This window comes from Scomber japonicus, chromosome 14, assembly GCF_027409825.1.
Source record: "Scomber japonicus isolate fScoJap1 chromosome 14, fScoJap1.pri, whole genome shotgun sequence".
NCBI lineage: Eukaryota > Metazoa > Chordata > Actinopteri > Scombriformes > Scombridae > Scomber > Scomber japonicus.
This window is the reverse complement of record NC_070591.1, coordinates 25,669,045-25,691,491: the sequence shown is the minus strand read 5'-3', so window position 1 is coordinate 25,691,491 and position 22,447 is coordinate 25,669,045. Positions and strand designations below refer to the sequence as shown.

General features: G+C 42.4%; 2 protein-coding genes across 7 annotated transcripts in view; one reads left to right on the top strand and one right to left on the bottom strand.

The window, feature by feature from the left end:
• The first annotated feature begins 496 nt into the window (after nucleotides 1-496).
• On the top strand, nucleotides 497-3,881 carry fignl1 (fidgetin-like 1). The gene is made up of 2 exons (XM_053332972.1): nucleotides 497-602; nucleotides 1,679-3,881. Exon 2 carries the CDS (start codon nucleotides 1,696-1,698, stop codon nucleotides 3,640-3,642), a length of 1,947 nt encoding a protein of 648 aa, XP_053188947.1. The 5' UTR covers nucleotides 497-602; nucleotides 1,679-1,695; the 3' UTR covers nucleotides 3,643-3,881.
• Nucleotides 3,882-8,416: 4,535 nt separating this feature from the next.
• Nucleotides 8,417-22,447, bottom strand: part of ikzf1 (IKAROS family zinc finger 1 (Ikaros)) — a 17,840-nt gene continuing 3,809 nt past the window's right edge. Inside the window, exons 2-8 of one of the 6 annotated variants that reach the window (XM_053333065.1) lie at nucleotides 20,938-20,991; nucleotides 20,664-20,777; nucleotides 14,173-14,442; nucleotides 12,415-12,582; nucleotides 10,298-10,423; nucleotides 9,698-9,832; nucleotides 8,417-9,154 (exon numbers count right to left, since the gene is read on the bottom strand). In XM_053333065.1, coding sequence (XP_053189040.1) covers nucleotides 8,451-9,154; nucleotides 9,698-9,832; nucleotides 10,298-10,423; nucleotides 12,415-12,582; nucleotides 14,173-14,442; nucleotides 20,664-20,777; nucleotides 20,938-20,991 — 1,571 coding nt within the window. In that variant the 3' untranslated portion in view covers nucleotides 8,417-8,450. The remainder of the gene's footprint in view (nucleotides 9,155-9,697; nucleotides 9,833-10,297; nucleotides 10,424-12,414; nucleotides 12,583-14,172; nucleotides 14,443-20,663; nucleotides 20,778-20,937; nucleotides 20,992-22,447) is intronic. The other 5 variants (XM_053333066.1, XM_053333067.1, XM_053333068.1 and 2 more) reach the window with 5 other exon arrangements.

The following is a 22,447-nucleotide window of genomic DNA, read 5'->3' as shown; positions in this document are numbered from 1 at the left end:
AAAGGGGTAAAGCGACCATTTGACCATTAATTGTGTTTCGCGCATTATGTCCACAAGATGGCGTCGTCGACCTCATTAGTTAACGACTTGTGTACCAGCAGTGTTGAAATCATAGTCCAGACAAAAATAGTTTAAAACTCAATAAGGGGTTTCATGAGATTGATGGAACTGTGTAGCGTTGACCAATTAGTTATTTTTGATCAAGAAGCTGTATTTAGAAGTTGATTAAGCCGTGTAATAACATATGGTGCCGGTTCTCCTGGCTAAGCTGGAGTATAAATGGAGCACCCCCAAGTTGTGACAAGTCTGTCAAGTTCCAATATTTTTAATTCAGTTATTTGCTTTCTACAAAGCTCTTTATAGTTACTGAATTTTCATCTCGACTCGATGATTTGGCAATCCAATAACGATAAAGTGGTATTATAAAAAGACTGGTGCCCGCTTGTTTTCTACACCCGGTGGAAGCGACGTTAAAAGGAACAAATGTGTACAGAGAGCGATGTGGAACGAGACAGGAAGTGGTACTCTGGAGGAAGGAACCAGGTGGCGGGAACAAATGAGTCGTCCGGGGAGTTTACAGCAGCTTTCAACAAGTTAGCGTCGTAAGTTTGTGCCCGTCGTGTTCATAGTTTTGTCAGAATATCATAATATAATATCATTTATAGTAAGTGACATGCGCAGTATTGATGTGTGGTTGTCTACGTGCCTGTGCGTGCGTGCGTGCGTGCGTGCATGTTATGGATTGAATACAAACCTGAACCTAAAGGAAACCGCACTAGTTTTATATATTAACTTCCTTCCAGTGTAGCTAAGTTACACAACCCTCCAATGAGATATTTTCCTGCTTGATAGTTAAAGAGGCATCCCACTAAGTTTACGTACTGAATTATACGGAATATTAAAGGCAGGTCTAATGATGAGATGTCATTGATTGTGCATGATGGGAATTGTGGTATTTTCCAAGTGTAACCTAAACAACAGACTAAAGGTCAGGATATCTCAGCCACTGCTCTTTCAGTTTTGACCATACTTCTTTAATCTGTCCTTCCCAGTCAACTGTGTGGGAATGAAATATTAATGCACTGGTGTATTCATTAACAATAACAATTACAAACGTTGTTTATTGCACAAATTATGCATAAAATGTGACACAAAGTGCTTATTTAAGCTTATCATAGCATTTATGATAAAACTATAAAAAAAATAAAATTCAATAAAAAATGACTGTAAGACAAGATAAAACAGCTGTCTGGTGAAAAAACACTTAAGGAGAAAAAGATGGTGGAGCCCTTTAAACCGGACTGTTTCAAAATTTTGGGGCGTGATTAAAAAAGGCTGCCAAAAGATCTCAGGGACCCAGCAGGCACATGTGTCTCAACCATGTCCCATAGATAAGATGGGCCAAAGACATTCAGTGACATAAAAACAAATAAAAGAATGTTAAAATGAATTCTGTGAAAGACAGGTGACTAATGTAAAGATATTAAAATTGGAGTAATGTGGGCTTTGTCTAGTTTTCATCTGAACACGAGCTGTAGAAGTTCCCTTTATCATATACTCGCATCCAATGTAATGTGTGAGTCATAACTTTTGTGTGTGTGGGTCACAGGTAATGTGTGCCTTGGCTGTTACTGAGGTCATCTATTTTTAATCACTTTGCTCCCCTCTCCTTCATCAGGCTGGAGCAGGCCAGGCATGAGTGGTGCACACCTGGACGAGTGGCAGAGAAGGTCCTTTGACATTTCATCTGGCAACTGTACACCTGAACAGACGGCAGATTCCTACCGGGCCCACATCCTCTCCATTCAGTATGCATGGGCAAGCTCCCAGCTCTCTCAGGCCGGCATGGCCAGCCTGCTCAGGACCTACTCAGAGCGCTACGCCGCAGTGCTGGACTCAGATGACCCCCGCACAGGGCTTAACAACTATGCAGATAGTGCACTGCACCTGGCCCGCAATCAGAGGAACCACAGCGAAAAATGGGAGTCGTCCCTCACCGCAGAGAGTGTGCTGGAGCTGCCCTGCGTGCAGAAGATGATTCAGGCAGGGACAGGGGGAGGAGGTTCCCTTGTGGCACCAGCAGATGTTAACATATCTGTTGGACCAGAGAGCAGTGTCAGCTCCCTGTCTGCTTCCCTTACTGGAGTCAGGTCAGGGGGTGCATTCTTCAAACCTGCAGGACCACCACAGCCTAAAACAGAGGTTAACCACACCGCCAGTAATCCTGCTGTTAATATTTTTGCAGAGAGGTCAAAAAGCTCTGGGGGGATCTCAGGTAATCACAACTCATTCTCCCGACCTCCAGCCAGACCTCAGCCTGTGTTCAGTCATTCCCCCTCAGTTCCTCCACAGTGCAACCCCGGCCCTGCAGGCGGCACACAAAACTACCAGTCCTCCTTCTACCCGAACTCCAACCCGGCAAAGCGGAAGAATTTTTACAGCTCAGATGGAGTTGATGGTGGCAGAGGAACACATGGAGGTCAAGCAGGCCCTGAGTCGAGAGCTGCAGGTCAATTCAAAACAGCTCACCAGCAGTTTGTTATTGATCAACAGAAAAAACATTCCCATCAGCCCCAGAGAGGTCAGACGCCCGGGATGGCAGCATGTGTGAAGAAATCCCTGGGCGCCAACAGGCCTAGAGGTACGTTTTCTAAATTTGTGTCACCTCTACCAAGACAGGAGGAAGAAGAGGGCTGGGCGCAACGCGATTCTAATCAGGAGCCTCAGATTCTAGACGAGCGGTTGAAAAACTTCGAGCCGAAGATCGTGGAGCTGATCATGAGTGAGATCATGGACCACGGGCCTCCTGTGATCTGGGATGACATAGCAGGCCTGGAGTTTGCTAAGACTACCATTAAGGAGATCGTGGTTTGGCCCATGCTGCGACCCGACATCTTTACCGGCCTCCGCGGTCCACCCAAAGGCATCCTGCTGTTTGGACCCCCAGGAACCGGGAAAACCCTGATAGGAAAATGCATAGCTTGCCAGTCAGGTGCCACCTTCTTCAGCATCAGCGCTTCGTCACTCACATCCAAGTGGGTGGGCGAGGGAGAGAAAATGGTGAGAGCCCTGTTCGCCATCGCCCGCTGCCACCAGCCCGCTGTCATTTTCATCGACGAAATCGACTCGCTGTTGTCCCAGAGGACGGACGGGGAGCACGACTCATCGCGCAGGATCAAGACTGAGTTTTTGGTTCAGCTGGACGGGGCAGCCACGGCGGCAGAGGACCGCATCCTGGTGGTGGGCGCCACTAACCGGCCTCAGGAGATAGACGAGGCAGCCCGTCGACGCCTGGCAAAGAGGTTATACATCCCCCTGCCCGAAGGAGCCGCCCGACGCCAAATAGTCACTAACCTCATGGCTCGGGAGAAGAACCAGCTGAGGGAGGAGGAGCTGGAGAGAGTGACGGCGGCCAGCGAGGGCTTCTCCGGAGCCGACATGACTCAGCTGTGTCGAGAGGCGGCGCTGGGGCCCATCCGCAGCATCCAGCTCAGTGACATCGCCACTATCACAGCAGATCAGGTGCGCCCAATCCTCTACAGCGACTTCCAGGAGGCCCTGAAGACTGTACGACCCAGCGTCTCCTCTAAAGACCTGGAGCTGTACGAAGACTGGAACAAGACTTTTGGATGCGGGCGATGATGTCAGCTCACTTTCTCTCTCTGTTGAACCGATTGTTTATTAAACTCATAGATCTGTTAATATATTCCTTTTTGAAAACTGAAATAAGTAGTCAACTGACAGGAAAGTAATTGGAGTCATTTTTCAAGTGTAAATCCCAAAGATTTGTTTCCAGTTTTTAAATTTGCTGATATGATGATAAAATGAATATCTGGGTTTTGTTTTGCTGGTGAGACAAAACGAGACATGTGAGGATGACACACTGGTCTCAGGGGGAAATAACAATGGACACTTTAATCAGTAATGAAAACACACACACACACACACATAGAGACAATATAGCAGTACATAAACTGACACACTAACATAATTTCCTTGATCCAGGGATTTACAACCATCCTGATGTCCTTCAGAAATGAATAAGAGAGCAATGTGTTAATATAATCTCTGAATTGCAGCCATTTGCATGTAATCTTTGTGGTGTGAGAATGAAAGAAATGTTCCGTTTGGCAATGTTATGGAGAAATAGTTCTGCAAATAGTTTCAATTATGCATAAATAGTGTTGGGGTTTTTTTCAGTTGTGTGTTTGCGTGTAATGGCCAGACTGTCTCACGGTTGCTTTGGGATTTAGTGTGAGCATCAAGCACCATGCTGTGTAAATGTTACTGTATGAACTTATTCTTTTTAATTGTGTTCCAGACCTCTTTTGTAATACTGTAAATATGAACATTCATTCTCAGAGATAATAATTTTGAGACTGTTTCTTTGTATTGTATTGTTTTTCTAATAAAATACATTTGTTAAGTAACTTATGTCTAAACTCTTCTCTTTCTGTAAGTAATAGTAAAGTCATATCTAGTGTATTCCAGCAGGTTCCCTCCTATTTCCTTCCAGTTGAATCCATTGAGAGCAGTGTGATCACTTTATTAACACATAGCTCATCTCTGTGTCGTTTCAGCAGCATTTTGCCTTCAGTCTCGTCCTGAATTGTTCCTGAAGCTGGATGTGCTAATCATGTCACGGAAGTTGGGCAACAGCAATGTATCCAGAGTCTTGTGAGTCTTGTGTTGCCCTCTTGCCCCCCTGCCTTCCTTCCCGTTAGTGATTAAGACAGCAGTGAAGTGGAAACAGGAAAATTTGTTACTGCATCTTTTATTAGACAATAAGCATGTGCTCAGCGTGCTAAGGTGAACTGCTGATGGAGACGCTTCTCTGTCTGTCTGTGTTAATAAAGCTAAGACGGCCACTCGCTAATGCCCCCCCCCCCCCCCCCCCCCCCACAAGCAAAGAGTCTCACTGGTCAAACGCAGGCTGTGCCATTGAAGGGGACGATTATAGATTGTGCACACATGAAATGAAATTGTCATGTAATTTTAATGAAACAATCTTTGAAAATCTGGAAGACCATGAAAAAAGACTTTCATTTATTTTTCATCTTTTTTGTCAAGTCCCTGATAAATATTTCAGACTGGTGTGGTTGGCCACTGTATTGAAACTTTGTTGAATTAGCCAGCAGTGAAAGGAGTCGCACAACAACCCCGCCCCGATCCGTCAACCCCCCTTCCTCCCCCCCCCATGGGTGTCTCCGAACGCGGGGACTCCTCACAGCTGGACTGGGACAGATGCACAGAATTCCTCTGGTGCTGCCTGGATCCACAGAGTACGGACTGAGAACTGTGCCATATGGTGCATGCTTGTATCTTAATTTGACTGTGGCTGTGCAGCAGTGGTCACATCAGAGGTTGTAGATTTACGAACACACACACACACACACACACATATAGAACAATACATTTACTTAAAAAGAAAAAAAGAAAATTTATGTTTATGTTGAAATTAGGGAATTTTCAGACAATTCAGCTGTTATACACATGGTTGCCTATTTGTTTCCTTTCAATTGGCCAATCAAGGAATTAACAGATCCTTTAAGCCTGAATGTTTGTTTTTTTTGCTGCTAAATTTAAGAATCTGAATTTTTTTTTTTTTTTTGTAAACACAGACTGTATTTGAGAAAATCAGAGTTGGACATTTCTGCTTTATAACGTAACTGCGTTATATTTGCAAAATAATTCATAATTCATAATTTTTCCTGCTTTTTACATCAATTTAATATGAAGACATTTTGAAAGTTCATCATTCTGATTTGAGTTCATATTTAGATATTCTGGCTATTATTTAGTCTCCGTGTTTGAGCATCTTCTTTAATTTGTGGTGTTCAGGTTCCTTCTCCAACTTCCCTGTGAGTGTAGGAAAGCAGAATGTATCATCAGTTCATGAAGATAATACAACTATTGTCTTATTTCTCAGGAATTTCTTTTTGAGACAATAAGCGGTTTTTGGGACATGCGGTTCTGTGAATCCATCAAGTGACATATTACTCATACTCATGTCTGTGATCCTGTCAGGAGAGTCAGTCCCACACGTTATGTAACACTGGTTGAAACAGTGACTGAATACACAGATTTTGCATTTAATATTTGAATGTGATCAATGGGACACAGTCTTGTTTAGTGGTAAAAAGGTTGAGTAGTAACATCTTGAACCTGTTGGATCCTGTGATGAGCACAACTGGATTTGGTTAAGTCTGATTCTTAAAGGAGTGTTTCAGTCTGCTGGTTGAAAGGGGAAGTGAGATTTGGGATTCTGGCAGGGCCCAAGTTGGTTGGCCAGATTATCCCTCTCATGCAAATGCCCTCCCTCCCCTGCTGGGTCCCAGTCAACCGTGGGGGGTGGGGGGTTGGGGTGCAGCGCTGGCCACAGCTGCTTCCCGTTTCTACTAAATCACACAGCAGCCATCTGGACGAGGCTGTCGCTGCACAACGCCACTGAGCTCCTCCGCCGGCCCCAACCGGGCCTCTCCAGACAGGCCTGGCCCTCAGAGCCTCGGCCCCTGCCTTCTGCTCCAATGCCTGATCCCCTCTGTCCCTGCTCTATGCTACTCTTGCTCCTCAGAGGACCGGCCGTGCACTCTTCAGGTCCTGGACAAAACACATGTCGACCTGCTGGTGTGTATGTGTGTGTGTGTATGTGTGTGTGTGTGTGTGTGTGCGTGTGCGTGTGCAGGATCTTCACGGTCAAACACACCCTTTTGTTTATGCGCTACTTATGCTGCCGGTTCTCCCTTGATGTCACAATTCTAACACGAGGGTCTCAGTGCAGGCTAATGCCACTGTGGAGTGTTTGGCATCCATGGCTGATTTTAAAGATGATTCAAATAAATCTTTATAATTGGAATTCATGCAAATGATGGTTGATGGCTAGAAAAACAAAAGAAAATCTAGATAGTATTTTGTAGCCACACAATGTGATTTCATAGCATATAGTAAACCTAAGTATTTATACGTTTAACCTTTCACTCTCATTTTTCCTTTTAGTGTGTTTTGTTTATTTGTTTTGCATTTTGCGTATAAATGCCAGTCATTCACTCCTGCTCAGTTTTTCCTTGACAGGTAGGCGTGAGAAGCGTCTTGAATGACATCTAAACTTAATTATTTCAGAAGCTTCGAGAGAATGAAATAAACATTTCCATATTTCTTAAGAAAGTGAAATGATAGACTAAAACTGAGATTTAACTTTCCATTAACTCCTGGAATCATTTTCCTGTGTTGAGCCGTGGACCCAATTTAAAGTAAACCAACAGTCAAGTATCATTTTTAATAAGGACATTTCCATATTATTTGACAAGTGGTTAATAAAGCAAAGTCAAGAAAAAACTATGCGATTAAAAATGTTTGCATTTGCTGTGAAATATCAGCATGTGGATATAATTATAAAGATCTTCCCATTGTCTGCTGTTTATTAAACACTTTCCTCTGGTATACATTTCTACTGCTTTCACTTCACGCTGACAAACAAAACACTTCAACACTCTTGGTGCATATATAAAATATCCTTTATTGATATTTTGCAAGCATAAAGCTTGGTTCGAACCTCAGATGGCTCTTATTAGGTGAAACATTAACAGGTACAAATTAAATGACCAGGATAATATTCTGAATAAAACCAAAAATAGCTTCCAGCAGCAGTCATGTTTTCACCTCAAACACATTAAGTACAGTCGAACAGAAAGAGAGGCAGCTTTTATTCAACTAGTCTACCGACAAACACCAAACACATGTAATAAATACAAAAACAGATAGGCAAGTATATGTGATATAAATAATATGCAAGATGGCACAACTACAACATTACAGGTTGAACTTGAAGTGGTGGATTTCTCCACACTGATTGTAATGGGTTTTTTCATTGATTGTATTTAATACTCATATTAAAATGGGTTTGCCTGCACAGCAAAAAACTGAAGAAAAACATATTTTATTTACATTTGGGCACACACGTTTCTTAATCTATGTATTAATGTATCTATCCCAAGATGGAGTTTTTTTTTTTATTAAAAAAAAAAACTATACTGGTTTTTCAGGAAGAAGAAACATGTTCATACAAGAGGCAATTTAAAGAAATCTATATAGATTGTGCTACATAGGCACAGTCACTCCGACGTCTTATCTTCACTGAACATTATTTTCTGTCTTTATCAGAATGACACAAGTTGAGTCTTCCTCTGAAGAATGAAAAAAATATACATGTATTTACCATTAGTTGTATACATTTATCTGTATTCAACAAACATGCATACTGTTTGAAAAAACCTTCAGACATTAACAGCGCACTTTACATTAAGTAAATCTGCATTCATTTCATGTGTGTGTGTGTGTGTATGTGTGTGTGTGTGTGTGTGTGTGTGTGTGTGTACGTGTGTGTGTGTGTGTGTGTGTGTACGTGTGTGTGTGTGTGTGTGTGTGTACGTGTGTCCTCTGGTGGCCCTGGCTCAGTAGTGGTGCTCCCCTCGTGTCATGTGAGAGGAGAACTCGTATCGATCTTGACCCCGGTGGCCGCAGATGTTGCACACGAAGGGGTCTCTGAAGCCGTGGCAGCCCATGTGAATGGTGTACATGACGTGGTCCAGGAAGAGGACGCGGCAGTGTTCGCACCGGTACGCCCTCACCTGCTCCCCGTCTGCTGTCACCACTTTGAAGCCCTCGGAGGCCATCTCCATGCTGGCCCGGATGGCGTCGTACTGCCTCTGCTGCTCCTCTTTCACCAGGGGCAGCACGCCATTCCTCACCCCCGCGTTGATGTGGTTGGTCAGGTAGATGAGGCCGGTCGCCGCCCCGCCGGGCCGGTCCTCGTTGTTGCTCTCGGTGTCTGTGGAGTCCTGGCCGCTGTGGCTGGGCGAGCCGTCCTTCTCGCTGGAGGCAGACTTGGACTTGGAGAGCAGCAGCAGGTTCTCAGCCGCACTGTCTTTGGCCGACAGGCCCGTCCCTGCGTGGCCCTCGGCCCCTTGCTTGTGCATCGGGTACATGGAGCCGAGGCCCACGTCAGAAGACGAGGCCGGGGAGGTCTGGACCAAAGGCCGGAGCGACTCGGCCCCCAGGTAGCTGATGGCGCTGTTGATGGCCTGATCGATGACGTGGGGCTGTATCAGCTCACCTGCTCCTCCATCGTAGGAGAGGTCTGACAGACGTTTGTCACCTGAGGGTCCAGAGAGACAGAACAGAGCTTAAACTTTCACCTACAACCTGTGACGTCCACATGTTGATACTGAGCCTGCTCATCTGTAGCAGAGCTTTTAAATGAGTCATGTTTTGTTGTTCCTAGTTTCATATATCATATTCTATTTCATATTTAAATCATCCTCAGCCTCTGCATTGTTTCTTTTTTGTTTGGGTTTTTTTTTTGGTATGAAGATTATCCAGATTATTTCAATGCACAATTAATATGCATGATAAAACAAAAAAAATCCTTTAAAACAATGACGAAAAAATATATAATGCAATAGAACAAAAAGTATATGGTTTGGCATGCCTTAAACAAATGAAAGGCCTTTTTTTCTATTACACTGCATGCATCCTACAGAACCAGGGTGGCAAATGAAATATGCGACAGTAACTGGACACATAACACATTGCAGCTTCACCATCACAGTCTTTTAAAAAATGTGCAGCAGTTACACTCATCTCTCAGCAAAAGCAGCAACATTGTATTCACACAAAGGAAGCAGATTTCAGCCCTTACCCACAAACTTCTGTGGCATAGTGCTCTTACGTTTAGCTACATTATTAGCTAGTCTGTCTAGCACCAAGGCTCTGTCAGATCCCGTCTGGCTTAAGTCTTCCCTCTGTTCATTCTGGTTGCTTTCTTCCTTTACTACTGGAAAGCAAGACAGAGAAGTAGATTTCAGAGTCAAAGTATGTGGAGTTTGTTTAAAATGATGAGCTGGTGTAAAGAGGGCTTTTGACACATGCCTGATAGTAGAGTTTTTCTCACAGAGCACAGGGCGGACTATTCTGACACATGTGAAGCACTTGGTCTGTAAATATAGTATTTAATCATGCGCACAGATAAAGTATAGATATATGTCTCAGCTTCAACTCAAATATCTTACAGCGTGTGTTCACTTAATCTCAACTGACAGACTCCAATTGGAAAACTGTACTCAAATATTAATGAGATTCATTTAACCTGACCTGTTGGAGCATTTTAATAACCGCAGCATTGTCTGAGTGGTGCGCTGCTGTTTCTGTTTGCGTACATTGCGAGTCCTGAGCTCGGAAGGGTGAACTAGGTCATCAGATTTGGGTGGAAGTGAGTGTGAGCGTCCCTTGAGGCACCCACCTGTGTAGATGCTGTTCTGCAGGCCCATGCACTGGAGGTAGTTGTGACATCGCTCCTTGTGCTCCTCGAGAGAACTGCGCTGCTTGTAACTCCGCCCACAGTAAGCACACTTGTGGGGTTTTCCAACTACAAAAAAAAAAAAAAATACCACATCAGTTAACAGAGCAGTACAATGTAGAATAAAAGAGTCAATATTGAAGTATTAACAGATGGCAGTTTTAGTTTAAAAACGGTTGCTTTAGCTGCTGCCTTTTTTCAAAATGACATCACACAGCAAAACAAAAGAAGAGATGGTTATATTATATTATATGTAGTTTGACTGCAGTAAATAAAAGAAAATAAATAAATAACTGGAATAATTACAGGGAAAAAAAGTGCTACCTATATAAACTGGACACAAGGAAAGGACTTGTTGACTGACAGGATATTTTTGGTACATCCTGTACAAAAACTTTTGGAGATATTTTTATATTTCTTGGGATGTTTGAGAGTGACTGTGCTACCAGTGAGGTTACAGAGAACTCTTCTTTGTTGGGTTTCAAATTTTTCTGGGACTTTTTGGGGTTTTAGCAATCTGGGGAGAGAGGGTATTTTATCAAATGGTTCCTCTTAATTCAATTTGACTACTTGTACACTTTGACTACTTGTATAAAATAAATGGACTGAGTATTTTTTCCTCCAGAACTTTATTCCCGGCTGTGAGAATGTAAATACACAGTTGAGTAAATTATATATGAAAAATTCAAATGATTAAAAGTCAAATTTTTATGGTGAATGCTCAGATTTTTTGGAGCATGGGTCGGGAATGTTAGGGAGACTTGGTGTCCCAGTCTGCCCCCTGTCCTCCCATACAACCACACTGCCACTCTCACTCCTCTCACTTCTTCCAGTACTATTCTGGTACTTTCCTCTAACTTCCCTGACCTGCCATCCTCAAGCTGTCCACCAGATGCCCTCGGACTTTCCCTCCTTTCCCCGTCTAGACAACTGTTCCCATTTCTCATCGGTCCTGCGGTTACCTGGCCTACTCCACCCACTCCTCACCTACGAGCCATCCCTTTATCAGCCAGTTACTTCATACAGCAGATCCTTTGTTCCATTGTCATATCATTGCAGTTATGTTGTATTTTGTCAGTGCTTTTGAGCTTCTGTTTTCTCTTACCTGAACTTGTATTATTATCTACACTGCTTGCTTGCCTGTCTATACCTCATCCCTGCAACTCTGTGGGTTTAATACTTGCTACCACCCATGCCTATGAGCTTTTTATATCTTCACTTTTGATGATAAAATCGCTGAACTGCCCCTGCCTACCTCTATAGTTTGCATTTGGGTCCTTCCCCTGCTGCCTAATACACACCACCAACACTTGAACTCATGACTTTCTAAAATTCTGGCTACAGCCCTGAGCCCACGCCACCATCTCTCCCAAAAACTATTCAAAATATATCAGTTGTATATAATGATTAATCTGCATCAGAAATCAGCCCCTAACAATTGCACTAGTTACTCCTGTTTGTAATTGGGGCTGATAGCCATAGACAGGGAATTCAAAAAGTGTAAAAAAAATAATAATAATAATTGGACTAATTGATTATGGGTTTTGGTCTTGTCATGGGATTTGTTGAAAAAAGAACAACATAAGTAGCACCTTACACCACGTTCTTTGCATTATTTTTAAATCTTCGATGCACCCATCAAGTTTCCACTCAGTCCAGTTCATTATGTCATGAAAAGCAACTTCTACAGACTTAAAGTGCTAGAGGTGGATAATCAGAGTGATCATAATTGACTTCAATCACTTATTGCTTAGCAGTGCAGTAAAGCTGAAAAATTATGTGCATTAATAATTTACCATGTTCCGTTCATATACTATTGTGAGTAGCCTGTGCAACTGTGTTTGTACTGTGTTTACACCCAAAAATTTCATTAACACATACTTCTGCAAAGCATTTGAAAAAAAAAAGTGACACCATATCTACACCCTGTCAACTTCCCCTTATAGTGCTCGGAGCACTCACAATTTTTCATGCGTTTTGCAAAGGCTTCCACCAAACGCTCCTCCTAGAATTCACATGAGAGCAGAAGTTTTGGGTGCGGGTGACCTTTACGTACTCACCTGAGTGGGTGCGTAAATGGCCTGTGAGGGCGTCCCTCCTGCGACAGGCATAATTACACAGGTGACATTTGAACGGTTTCTCCCCTGAATGGAGTTTGATGTGACGCAGCAGGTTGCCCTTCTGGGTGAAAGAGGCACCGCACTGGCTGCACTGGAAAGGACGTTCTCCTGGGGACAAGAACACAACAGACGCACATTACTGTAAAGGGGCAGACACCAGAAAACGCACAGAAAATGAGAAAAAAAAGAAGAATACTGGCACCCAATACAATTGATTGTATTCTATTAGGCAGTTTGGTGTTTTATGACTTCTTCATGGCAATACTTTCCCTAGTCTCTCCCTATGTTTCATCCTTCCACTGACAACAATAAAAGCACAGAAATCTTTGTCTTTGCTATGTGGGTGATAAAGCGGGCTGCTGCTGCTGCTGCTGTGGGAATATGGGGTCACTGCACTACAAGCATCCCTGAGCGCCACAACAAGCCGGATGATGGAGTGTCTGCGGGGTGATCCAGCCGCTTCTGGGAGGGTTTCACAGCAGAATGACACTCCATCTCTCCGTGCTCCCCCTGCCCCACCGACTTCTGGCGCTCTGATCGAACAAGAGCCTTTCAGACTCAGCCTGCCAGTTTCGTAATGCACCATTGCCTAGGTCAATTTGATCTGAAAATCTCATTTTTTCCTCTTCTTCGTCTCTAAAATAAGAGCGGCACATCACAATGCAAATTCAGCCTCATTTGAATAAAGCGAAGGAAACACTTTGTGTTGAGAGCCAGTCTTCCTGATCAGCGCTTCTGGAATAAACCAATATCCAGCCTCTCCGAGTGTTGTGGCATTCTGTGAGAACGTTTTAATATGGCTTTTTTTTCAAAGGCCCCCCATAAAATAAGAGTCATCAGTGAAGCAGCAAAAATATATAAAAAAGGATATTCATTAAAAATGCATTTCAGGAGCAAAGACTCACCACAGAATATTTTCTATTTAAATAGGAGGCACTTCATTATATCTTTTATTGTACGTTCTTTTGCATTTACATTAGTCTGGTGTTCCTTTCTTCCATTTTGAGTTTCATTAGTTTCTAAAGCTTGACAGTTACGTGCCTTTTTCAAAAATGTTCCCCACCACTGGTTTGGGCTCATTACAATAGAATATCAATTTTGAAATTTGAAGAACTTTTAATAGCCAGATAATTGTCACTTCATGAAGATTCCATTTAATTGCAGCAGATATCCTGTTTCTCAACTCAGTGTGTGTGTGTGTTTTTTTTTTTCTCGGACCAAGTTTGTCTCTGCTGTTTTATCGCACAATAATATGATCAGTTACTTGCTTGTCATGTGATAATTCAGAGTCATTTAGATGAACAATAATGAATGCTAATGGTACGCACAAAGTCTATTTCACGCACGATAGGAAGGTCTGCATGCATACAGCCAAATACGAGAATGCCATTAGAACTACAACTGAGTATAAGGGGGGACTGCAAACATAAGCACAGGTTTATTTCTAAGATGTTCTAGGTGTAGGCAAAGAAGACACAAAGCTACAGTTATATATACTGTGATCCTGCCTGTGTTAACACCCGAAAATAATAGGGGACAACTATTTAGACATCTTAATTTTTCCATTTAAAGCTTAAGGAAATGCTCTAAGTATGAGGAGGAGTCACAGCAGACACTTAACTGCCCCTAAACCATCCTTTCATACTAACAGAGTACATGGGTGCAAAGGAAGGGCAAGAAGTATTTCAGATGCCTTACCAGTGTGGCTTCGCTTGTGCACCATCAACACATTGGGGCCAATGCAAATTATCCCACAGATATCGCACTTGAGCTTCCCGTTGGGCAGCCGGATACCGCCGGCCGAGGAGAAGGCCTTGGCTTCGGGGCTCGGCTGTGAGCCGTTCACCTTGGCGCCCGAGGCATCGATCACGCGCAAGTCTTCCGCGCATTCCTCCTCCTCCACGCCATTCATGTCACAGGCCAGCCCATTCTCCTCATCACTGCGAGCCTCAACTTTAATGTTACAGGCTGGAAAAGAGGGCAAGGAGGGGGAGGGGGGCCACGGTTTAGAATACGAGCATGGTTCTTTCATGATGTGATATACTAGAGATGGGCAGTTTATCAGTGTGATATTGATGCTGTGACATGAGAGTAAATAGAGCGGCTTATTGTAACATAGTGGTGTAGCCTTAAAGTTGCCTTATCCTGCTCTGAGAGGTTTAATAGGAAAAGGATGATGATTTCCTGATGATTTTTGGTCTTTATATCCACTTTAACTAAGTGATCATTTCTAAGAATGAATTTGAATTTGTTTTGCCTCATAGGTGAGCCTTTTCTTCACTTTTACATACAAATTTTATATATTTTCTGTCATAATTATTATTTGTATTTTTTTCTGTGAATTATTTTTATTTACTACTTTTAAAATAATTGAACTGATTGATTTCTTTGTCCTAATATTTAGACTTTTCTTTTGCTCGGATGCTTTTTTTTCAATCATCAGTTTTGTTACTAATTACAAATACATTAAGTGTTTTCTTTCTCATTTTATAAAAACTATGTTGATCAATTCAAATTGTGATTTGAAGCCATAAAACTGAATTTTAAAACTATATATGATAATATACAGTAGCTGGCTTTAATTGAAGAAGTATTGTTCTGTTCATTCCCTCTTGCCTCTGTTGGTAGACACTGCACTGCAATATGACTAAAACTACAACAGCTAGTACACAATAATATATTTTCCTCTTTATTCCGGGAATGCTGAAAGAATCAAAACTGCCAAAACTCCCCCTCCCTCTTTTTTTGTCAATCCAACCAGAGAAAAATCACAAAAACAGTAGATAAGATCAACACACAGCCTACACATTATTACCCGTTGACAACACTACAGCTTTTCTCTTTTTTAAAGCTTCATAGTACGTTTCAGAAGGATACACAGGGCGATAGAGAGTCTACTGTTTGTGGATGGCGCCGATGAGATGAAGAAACACACAGATCATCTCACACCATCACACTTTGGTGAAACAAATGACAGCAAGATAAACAGGAAACAGAGACACAGGAAGCAGTGCGAAACTAGGGACGACAGCGGTGTCTATGAGAGCAACCGAGTATGATGAACAAACAGACACACTAGCTTTTGGCATTTTCATCATCTTGGTATTTATCACTCTAATTCCAGGTATTTAAAGTTATATAAATACTGCCTGAGTCATGATTACCAAGTATATGAGAGTCCATAATCTCCATTTATTATCTGGTGTTCCCAAGCCATCAAAAAAGAGAAGTGTCATCTTTGTTGAACCACAATCTCCCTCTTTTCCCACCAGAGAACTTTACAGAACTTACAGATCTTGCAAGTCCCACAGCTACCAGCCTGTGGTTTGCATGTCACGGTGACAGCCTGATTTCCCCATGCCTCTACCTCTGTTTGTACAACTGAAGAGGAAGAAGTGGAAATCATGAAATATAGGAATCTATGGAAAAGGGGAAGCTTCAGAAAGAGGGCCTGTCTAACTGAAATACCAAGAATTATGGAGAAGTGACAGAAAGGGAAGCACGGGAAAGGAATTGTATAACAGCTTCTAACTGAAACTTTTTTTTTTTTTTTTTTTGCAGGAGTCTCGTTTTCACCGAGAGCCACCGAGGGAGCATAAGTCCCCTAAACACACAGCACATAATGTTTCCCATTGAAAGCAGGAGGTGGAGCAAAATTGGAGAACTAACGAGATGTTTCTGGTAACTTTTGTGATCAACACCACATAATCCTGTTGTCCATCTCCAAACAACTTTTTAAAAAATGTTTTCATTCATCATCGCGTGACAAATAATCTGCTCATCTGTTGGACTGTTGAGTTTTTGGACAGACTCTCTTGTCTTTGTGCTGAGCAGATGAGATAAGACAAACACACACACGCAAAGGGAAAAGGACGGCTTCACCATTTACTGACACAACATGTTGCTTAAGTTCTGTTCAAGTGCAAAAGCTAATAATGGGTTTTGGTAGAGAATTGTGCATTAATTAGTTACCAGACAAGTTACATGTGCACCCAAAATGTAAGTAAAATCAAGTGGAAGGCACTAAATACAAGTCTAAATCACAAAAATGCATTGTAGTCCAATCACTCAAACTACTTGCTGAGGTCCATTTAACCACATATCTTTAGTAGTATGAGCACTAATGTATCCTGATGAGCTAGGACTACAGGAAATACGTCATCAATACAGGATGTGGTGGTTGCTTTGGTGACAGCACAGCAACACCAAATTATTTTGTGAAGTCATTCTCAACAGTTGGTGCATACATGTATATTAGTTCTTGAAACATTGAGACACATGATAGACACAGGTATGAATGGTGACGTGTCTCCACTGTTCACTTGTGTTCGGATCACTGAAACGCATTTTAAAACTAAGTGTAAGCAGCCACTCTGATACAATGTGGATCACCTGTGTAAACAATAAACTGATGATATTGTTGACATTATGCTTTTAGTTTCACATAGGAGTTGTGATTTAATATGCATGAGTAGCCTAGCAGTGGTTTTGTCAGAACAAAGTATCATAACGGCTGCTAGTAATTTCACACCTATATCTTTTAGCAACTGTTAGCAAACAAAGTAATTAAAGCTATCTATTACAACTATTCATCAGTATCCATTACTTAGCCAAATAATTCAACTATTACTTGTAACTATATCCATTTATCCATTAGGCTACTTTAAGCTAACTGTTTTGACTGCTTGTTACTTTAAGCTAACTGCTTATCCATAGTTTTAGGTTATTTTAGCTAATTACATCGAATGTGTGTGTAACTTTTAGCTAATAGCGTTAACCCATCTACTGTCTTGCTAACTCATTTACACACACAATCAGCTCCTAGTATTCAGGTGTACCAGCTGACTCAATGTGATAGTTTTTTGTAATTTCAATATTTCAGTTTCTTTCTTTTAGGTTGTGAGACTCCACAATCTTTCAAATAATCTCAAAAAACGTCACAGGTACTACCAAGTGTACAGTTACCATGGTTGGGAATGAGTGACTCATTTACACTTTCTGTGACATTTTGTAAAGTTCAGTCAAGTTAAACACGTGTCCTACATGCCGTGTGTGTGTGGAAGTGAAAGAAAACTACAACCTGATTTTAGCAGATGGAGTCATCGTTTTTGGTGACTTTACGTCAGCAGGAAACCAATAAAAAGGTTCAATCAGAATATTGCCCTGCTTAGTACAGGTGAAAGAGCGAGGGAATCATTGTAATTAGGAAGTATAAAACCCTTTATGTATGTTGGTTTCTCACTTCAGAGACATATGATACACCTGCAGCGAGGTTCACACGTTATGTCAGCTGTATTAGCTGAAACAGACAGAAGGGAACCATGAAAACAAGGCCTGAGCCACCTACTTCACAAGGATATGGGGAAGTTGTGACTAAATTGGGAATAGGAAGAAGGCTTTTTGACTTTATATCATGTTTGTCACAGCCACACATCCTGATTTGCTCGTTTTGGGAAGCAAGTGTCAGGTCACAAAGTCGACAAACAGAACAGGTTGCAATAAAACTGGTAATAACCTGATGTGCATCTAAATGCTATGAACGGATTACTAGTGGAGGAACAGATAATGTGGCAGAGGATGAAACACTGATAAATTCTGAGACAAATGACAAACAAACAGCAAAAAATAATGTGATGCAAAATTGTAAAAGAGGCATTTTAACAAGCTATATTAACAGAGGGAGATAGCAGATATAGGAAGCAAGTTAGCAAGTGGGTTAATACTGCAGCATGGAGACACAGGGTGCCTGCTGGGGGTTCCTGTTACAGAGCTGTGCTGCTCTCACTGCCTGAAAATAACCCTGTGTGCAAGGTAGTGGAACCACATGTGTTAAACCACGCCAGCAACACACTCAACACGACTTGCAGGAACACCAAAAACAGCCTGCTTTTCCCCTCACACTTTCAAAAAGAAAAAAAAAACTTGCCTGTGTTTTCGGGAACTAGACAGCTAAGACTCCTTCTCAGTCTCATGTCTCTGACATAGCTGTCTGATTCACTGAAAGTGAAAGAGAAATCTTTTCACTGGGATGTTACGACGGTCATTTTGCCGCCTTGTGACTTTAACCATATATGTCCTTATGCTTCACGTGTATCTCCAACTTAACCTCACAAAACAATAAAATGAGTTTGGTTGGTTTCTGTGAATTTACAAAACATCGAACAAGGAAAATTTTATTCACTGTGATGTTTGACCTTCTTTGTGCCTGAAGTCAGCCTGTATGTGGATTGCAGCAGTGTGAAAAAGATGCAATAATGACGATCCTAGCTGTGAACACTTATTCGCAACAGGAAACAACCTGGTTTTTGTGGTTTTGAGCTTTCAATACTTCGAAGTCCCATGTCCCACATACAGTCCCCCTGCTTTTCGCCCCTTTTTTTACAACAGAGAACTGAGCAGCACATGATCCTCTGTGATAATTATAACTCATTCTGGCTTTTTATCATAGAGGCAACGATGCAGAGATGTACCAGATATTCACACTTCCCTTCTTTCTTTCTCTGTCCCTATATAGACACACACACACACACACACACACTTGTACGCAGTGATCATATTGGACAGGGAATGAACAGAAACTCACATGCAGTACAGCTGTGCCCTCTTTACTTTTTTTACTGTATGTGTCACAGATGAAAGTCAAACATTTAAATCATTTGTTTTTTGACTCTCCCGTCTTTCCTCCATTGAACTAAACGCCTCAGTCGACTGACACAAGATGTACAGCGTCAGATAAAATGTGGCTTAACACACGCTCCCTAACTTTCAGTGTTTCCGTTGTTTAGATCCTCTTTACAGCACTGGTTCAGAGATTCCTGCAATGACAGCTCAACAGTTGAAAAGTCAAAGCATTTGTGAGAAAATGTATGTGTGTGTGTGTGTGTGTGTGTGTGAGTGTGTTTGTGTACGTGCAGGTGTGTGACCTATGTGGTGTAGTGATGCGCTGATCTCTTGAGCTTGGCCCTGTTCCTGAAGTCTTTATCTCCAGGAGTGTTGAAACTGTCTGATGGCAAGTTCTTCTTAGGAAACTCTTACACATCCTATTTCAGTTTCCTCTCACATTTTATTTTTGACTGCGTTCTGCTAATCTTTGCCGTTATCTGGATACGTGGAAAAAAAACTGACCAGGGTGGGTCAAATGAACAGTCATGCTTGTTGTGGTTGCTGTCATTCTTTGCCACTGTGTTAAAATAATTTGTCGTGATGAAAATAAAATATATAATAGACATTTTCCTGATCCTGGGTTGCCCTTTTTCTTTTCTTTTTTTTTTGCATATCTTTAAACATTTTATTAAACATATTTGATTCATTCTATCTATATCTCCTCTATTTGTGATTGTTGATCATATCATAAATGAATAAAAAATAAATGAGTGACTGTTGAAAACTGTGTCATTTTGGATATTTTGAAAACAGTATTCTGCTTGAATTTCATGCACTAACAACATTAATAAGAACCTTAATACTTATACTATACTACTATATAATTTATCCGATGAAAACTGCATGTTATATCCCATTCATCTCGCTGTCATGTAAAACCAATTAGCCTCTAATGTCCCGTAATGATTCCACCTCAAACATTTCCGGTTTTCTGACATACCACCCGTGTTAGAAGACCTGAGATGAATATACACGGCAGATGTGAATTCCCTCACACTCTTCATCCTTGTTTTCAGCTTGCTATTCCCTGGCTTGATGTTCACAAACTCAAATCAAGGCCACATTAGCTATTCCTTAAGATTCTGCCTATTAATGACATGCCATGGATCAAAGGGATTTTTTTTTTTTTTTTTTTTTTTTTTTACCTTTTCTGCCAATGACCTAAATGTGCCTCTTTGCAGCTTTAAATTAATTTTTCCAAGAGATTTGGAACGGCAAATATCTCCCACTGGATGTGTACAGGATTAAGTTATAAAACATTCTATGCATAAATATATATGTACATATGCTTTTGATACTGATATTACTTTGATTTAACCATTTTACTCTGATTTGGCCGCTTTGGAAGTATACTATTGGGGAAAGGCACTGCTGTGGTTTTGACTCACTTTAATAGCTGCTTCATGGGATACACTCATCTTAACACAGCAGTCACACACTTATGTTAATTTACTCTTAATTCTGTGTAAGCATCAGTAATGTTCTGCCTGGCTGTGAGTGCATTTCGGAGAGACGTCGCCTCGTACCTTTGTCCCCTCTGTTGTTCTGCTGGTGGGCGGAACTGGCTGACAGGTCCTCTGGGACGGCCATGGGCTCCTCTGCCTCCTCAGATGCTTCGTTGGCAGGGGGGCTCTCCCTGCCTGGGGAGACACACACCAGCAAGCACCCATCATTTACCGTGCAACCCCTTGACGTGTCTCATTCAGGAGAAGCAAAATTACCCCTGAGCTGTGTGTGTGGGCCCTATTGTATCTACTTTATGCACTCTACAGTTCAATCATGCAGTAGGTAGTCTTTTACCTGGCATCTGGGCCATTTCCTGGGCCTCCTCTGTCTCCATGCGGTGCAAGTACTCTAATGGGAGAGAGATGGAGATGTAGAAGTGTGTAAGTTTAATCAAGTGCACGCTGGGGAAACAACATTATAAAAAGCTAGAGTGGAGTAAAGGGTGTACTCTCTCGGTGTGACTCTGTCACCTCTGTGAGATCACTCTTGTCACAGTGGCAGACACACCACTGTCCCTCACATTACATTACAAAGAATTACAGACATTTTCATTACAAGTCTGACAGAGAGACTGAACTTGGAGAGTGGCTTGGTCGGTAGCGCAGGGTTGCCGGGAATGGGCTTTCAGACCACATTTGTTATTTATTGTTAATTTCCTGCCACGTAATCATCCAAAAATGCAAACTGACTGGCGCAAAATTAAGCAGAAAATTAACTGGCCCCCAGGTCACCAAGGATGCGGGTGTTTGCCGTGCCCAGCTGATCGGCGCTCGTGTTCTCTCTAATTTACTGAGCATGCATCACTGAGCCCGCGGCCTGAGCACAGACGCATGCAAGCCACAATCAGAAACAAAATGATGGGAGGAAAGAGGGGGAAGACAAGAAGAAGAAGAAGAAGAGGAAGAAGTAGAAGAAGAAGAAGAAGGAGAGAAAGAGAGGACCACTAAAGCGGCGAGATAGATATAGAGGTGTAGAGATGTAGATAGCAATAGAGGGCGAGAAGTCAGAAGAGCAAATGCAACAGGAAGGCGGAGAGAAAAAGAGATTAAGAAAAGAAAAAAGAGACAGAAAAGCAGGCCGAAGTTTTTTTTTTCTTTTTTTTTTTTAGCAAGACGAGGCAGTCGAGTCCAGAAGCAATCCTCCGGCCAGGGCTGAATATCTGAGGAGTCACCAGTGCTCGTGGCCCCATTAATAATGGATGGCCCTCAAGCCTGCAGCAGATGGGCCCGACAGCCTCAGCCCAAGCTCCGCCACTTCAAGAAGCCCTTGGTGGGGCTGCTGCCCAGTCCAAGCAGCCACACAGGGAGAAGTGAAGCTCCCGAAAATAGCGAAACAAGCCCAAGGGAGAAGGGGAACCTAGGCCTTCCTGTTTTACTGACAGATGGCTCCACACATTTGGAACAAATAGTGGGAAGCGACCGGGCAGCTCTGTCGCAACGCACAATATTCTGCGGAGTCAAGTCAGGAGCTGCAGACGCCCAGGATGCAAGTGTGAGAGGAGGAGGAGGAAGAGACGAGAAGGGGGTGGGGGGGCAAAGGTCACTGGTGCAGATGATTCGTTCAGCACAACACAGGGTTTTGCGTGTTACTGTGCTGAGCTACGCCTCTGCACCGCCGTCCTTCAGCATCTGGAGTTTGGAGGTCGGGGACAGCGGGGGTGGTGTGTGTGTGTGTGGGGGGGTATATTCTCATGTGCCCTTTTTTTCTGGGCAGATGGTGCGAGGGGAAACACGGATGTGTTGGTGGGGGGGCTTCAACAGAAATAAAAAAAGAGAGTTCCTACATTCAGCCACAACCCACTTGC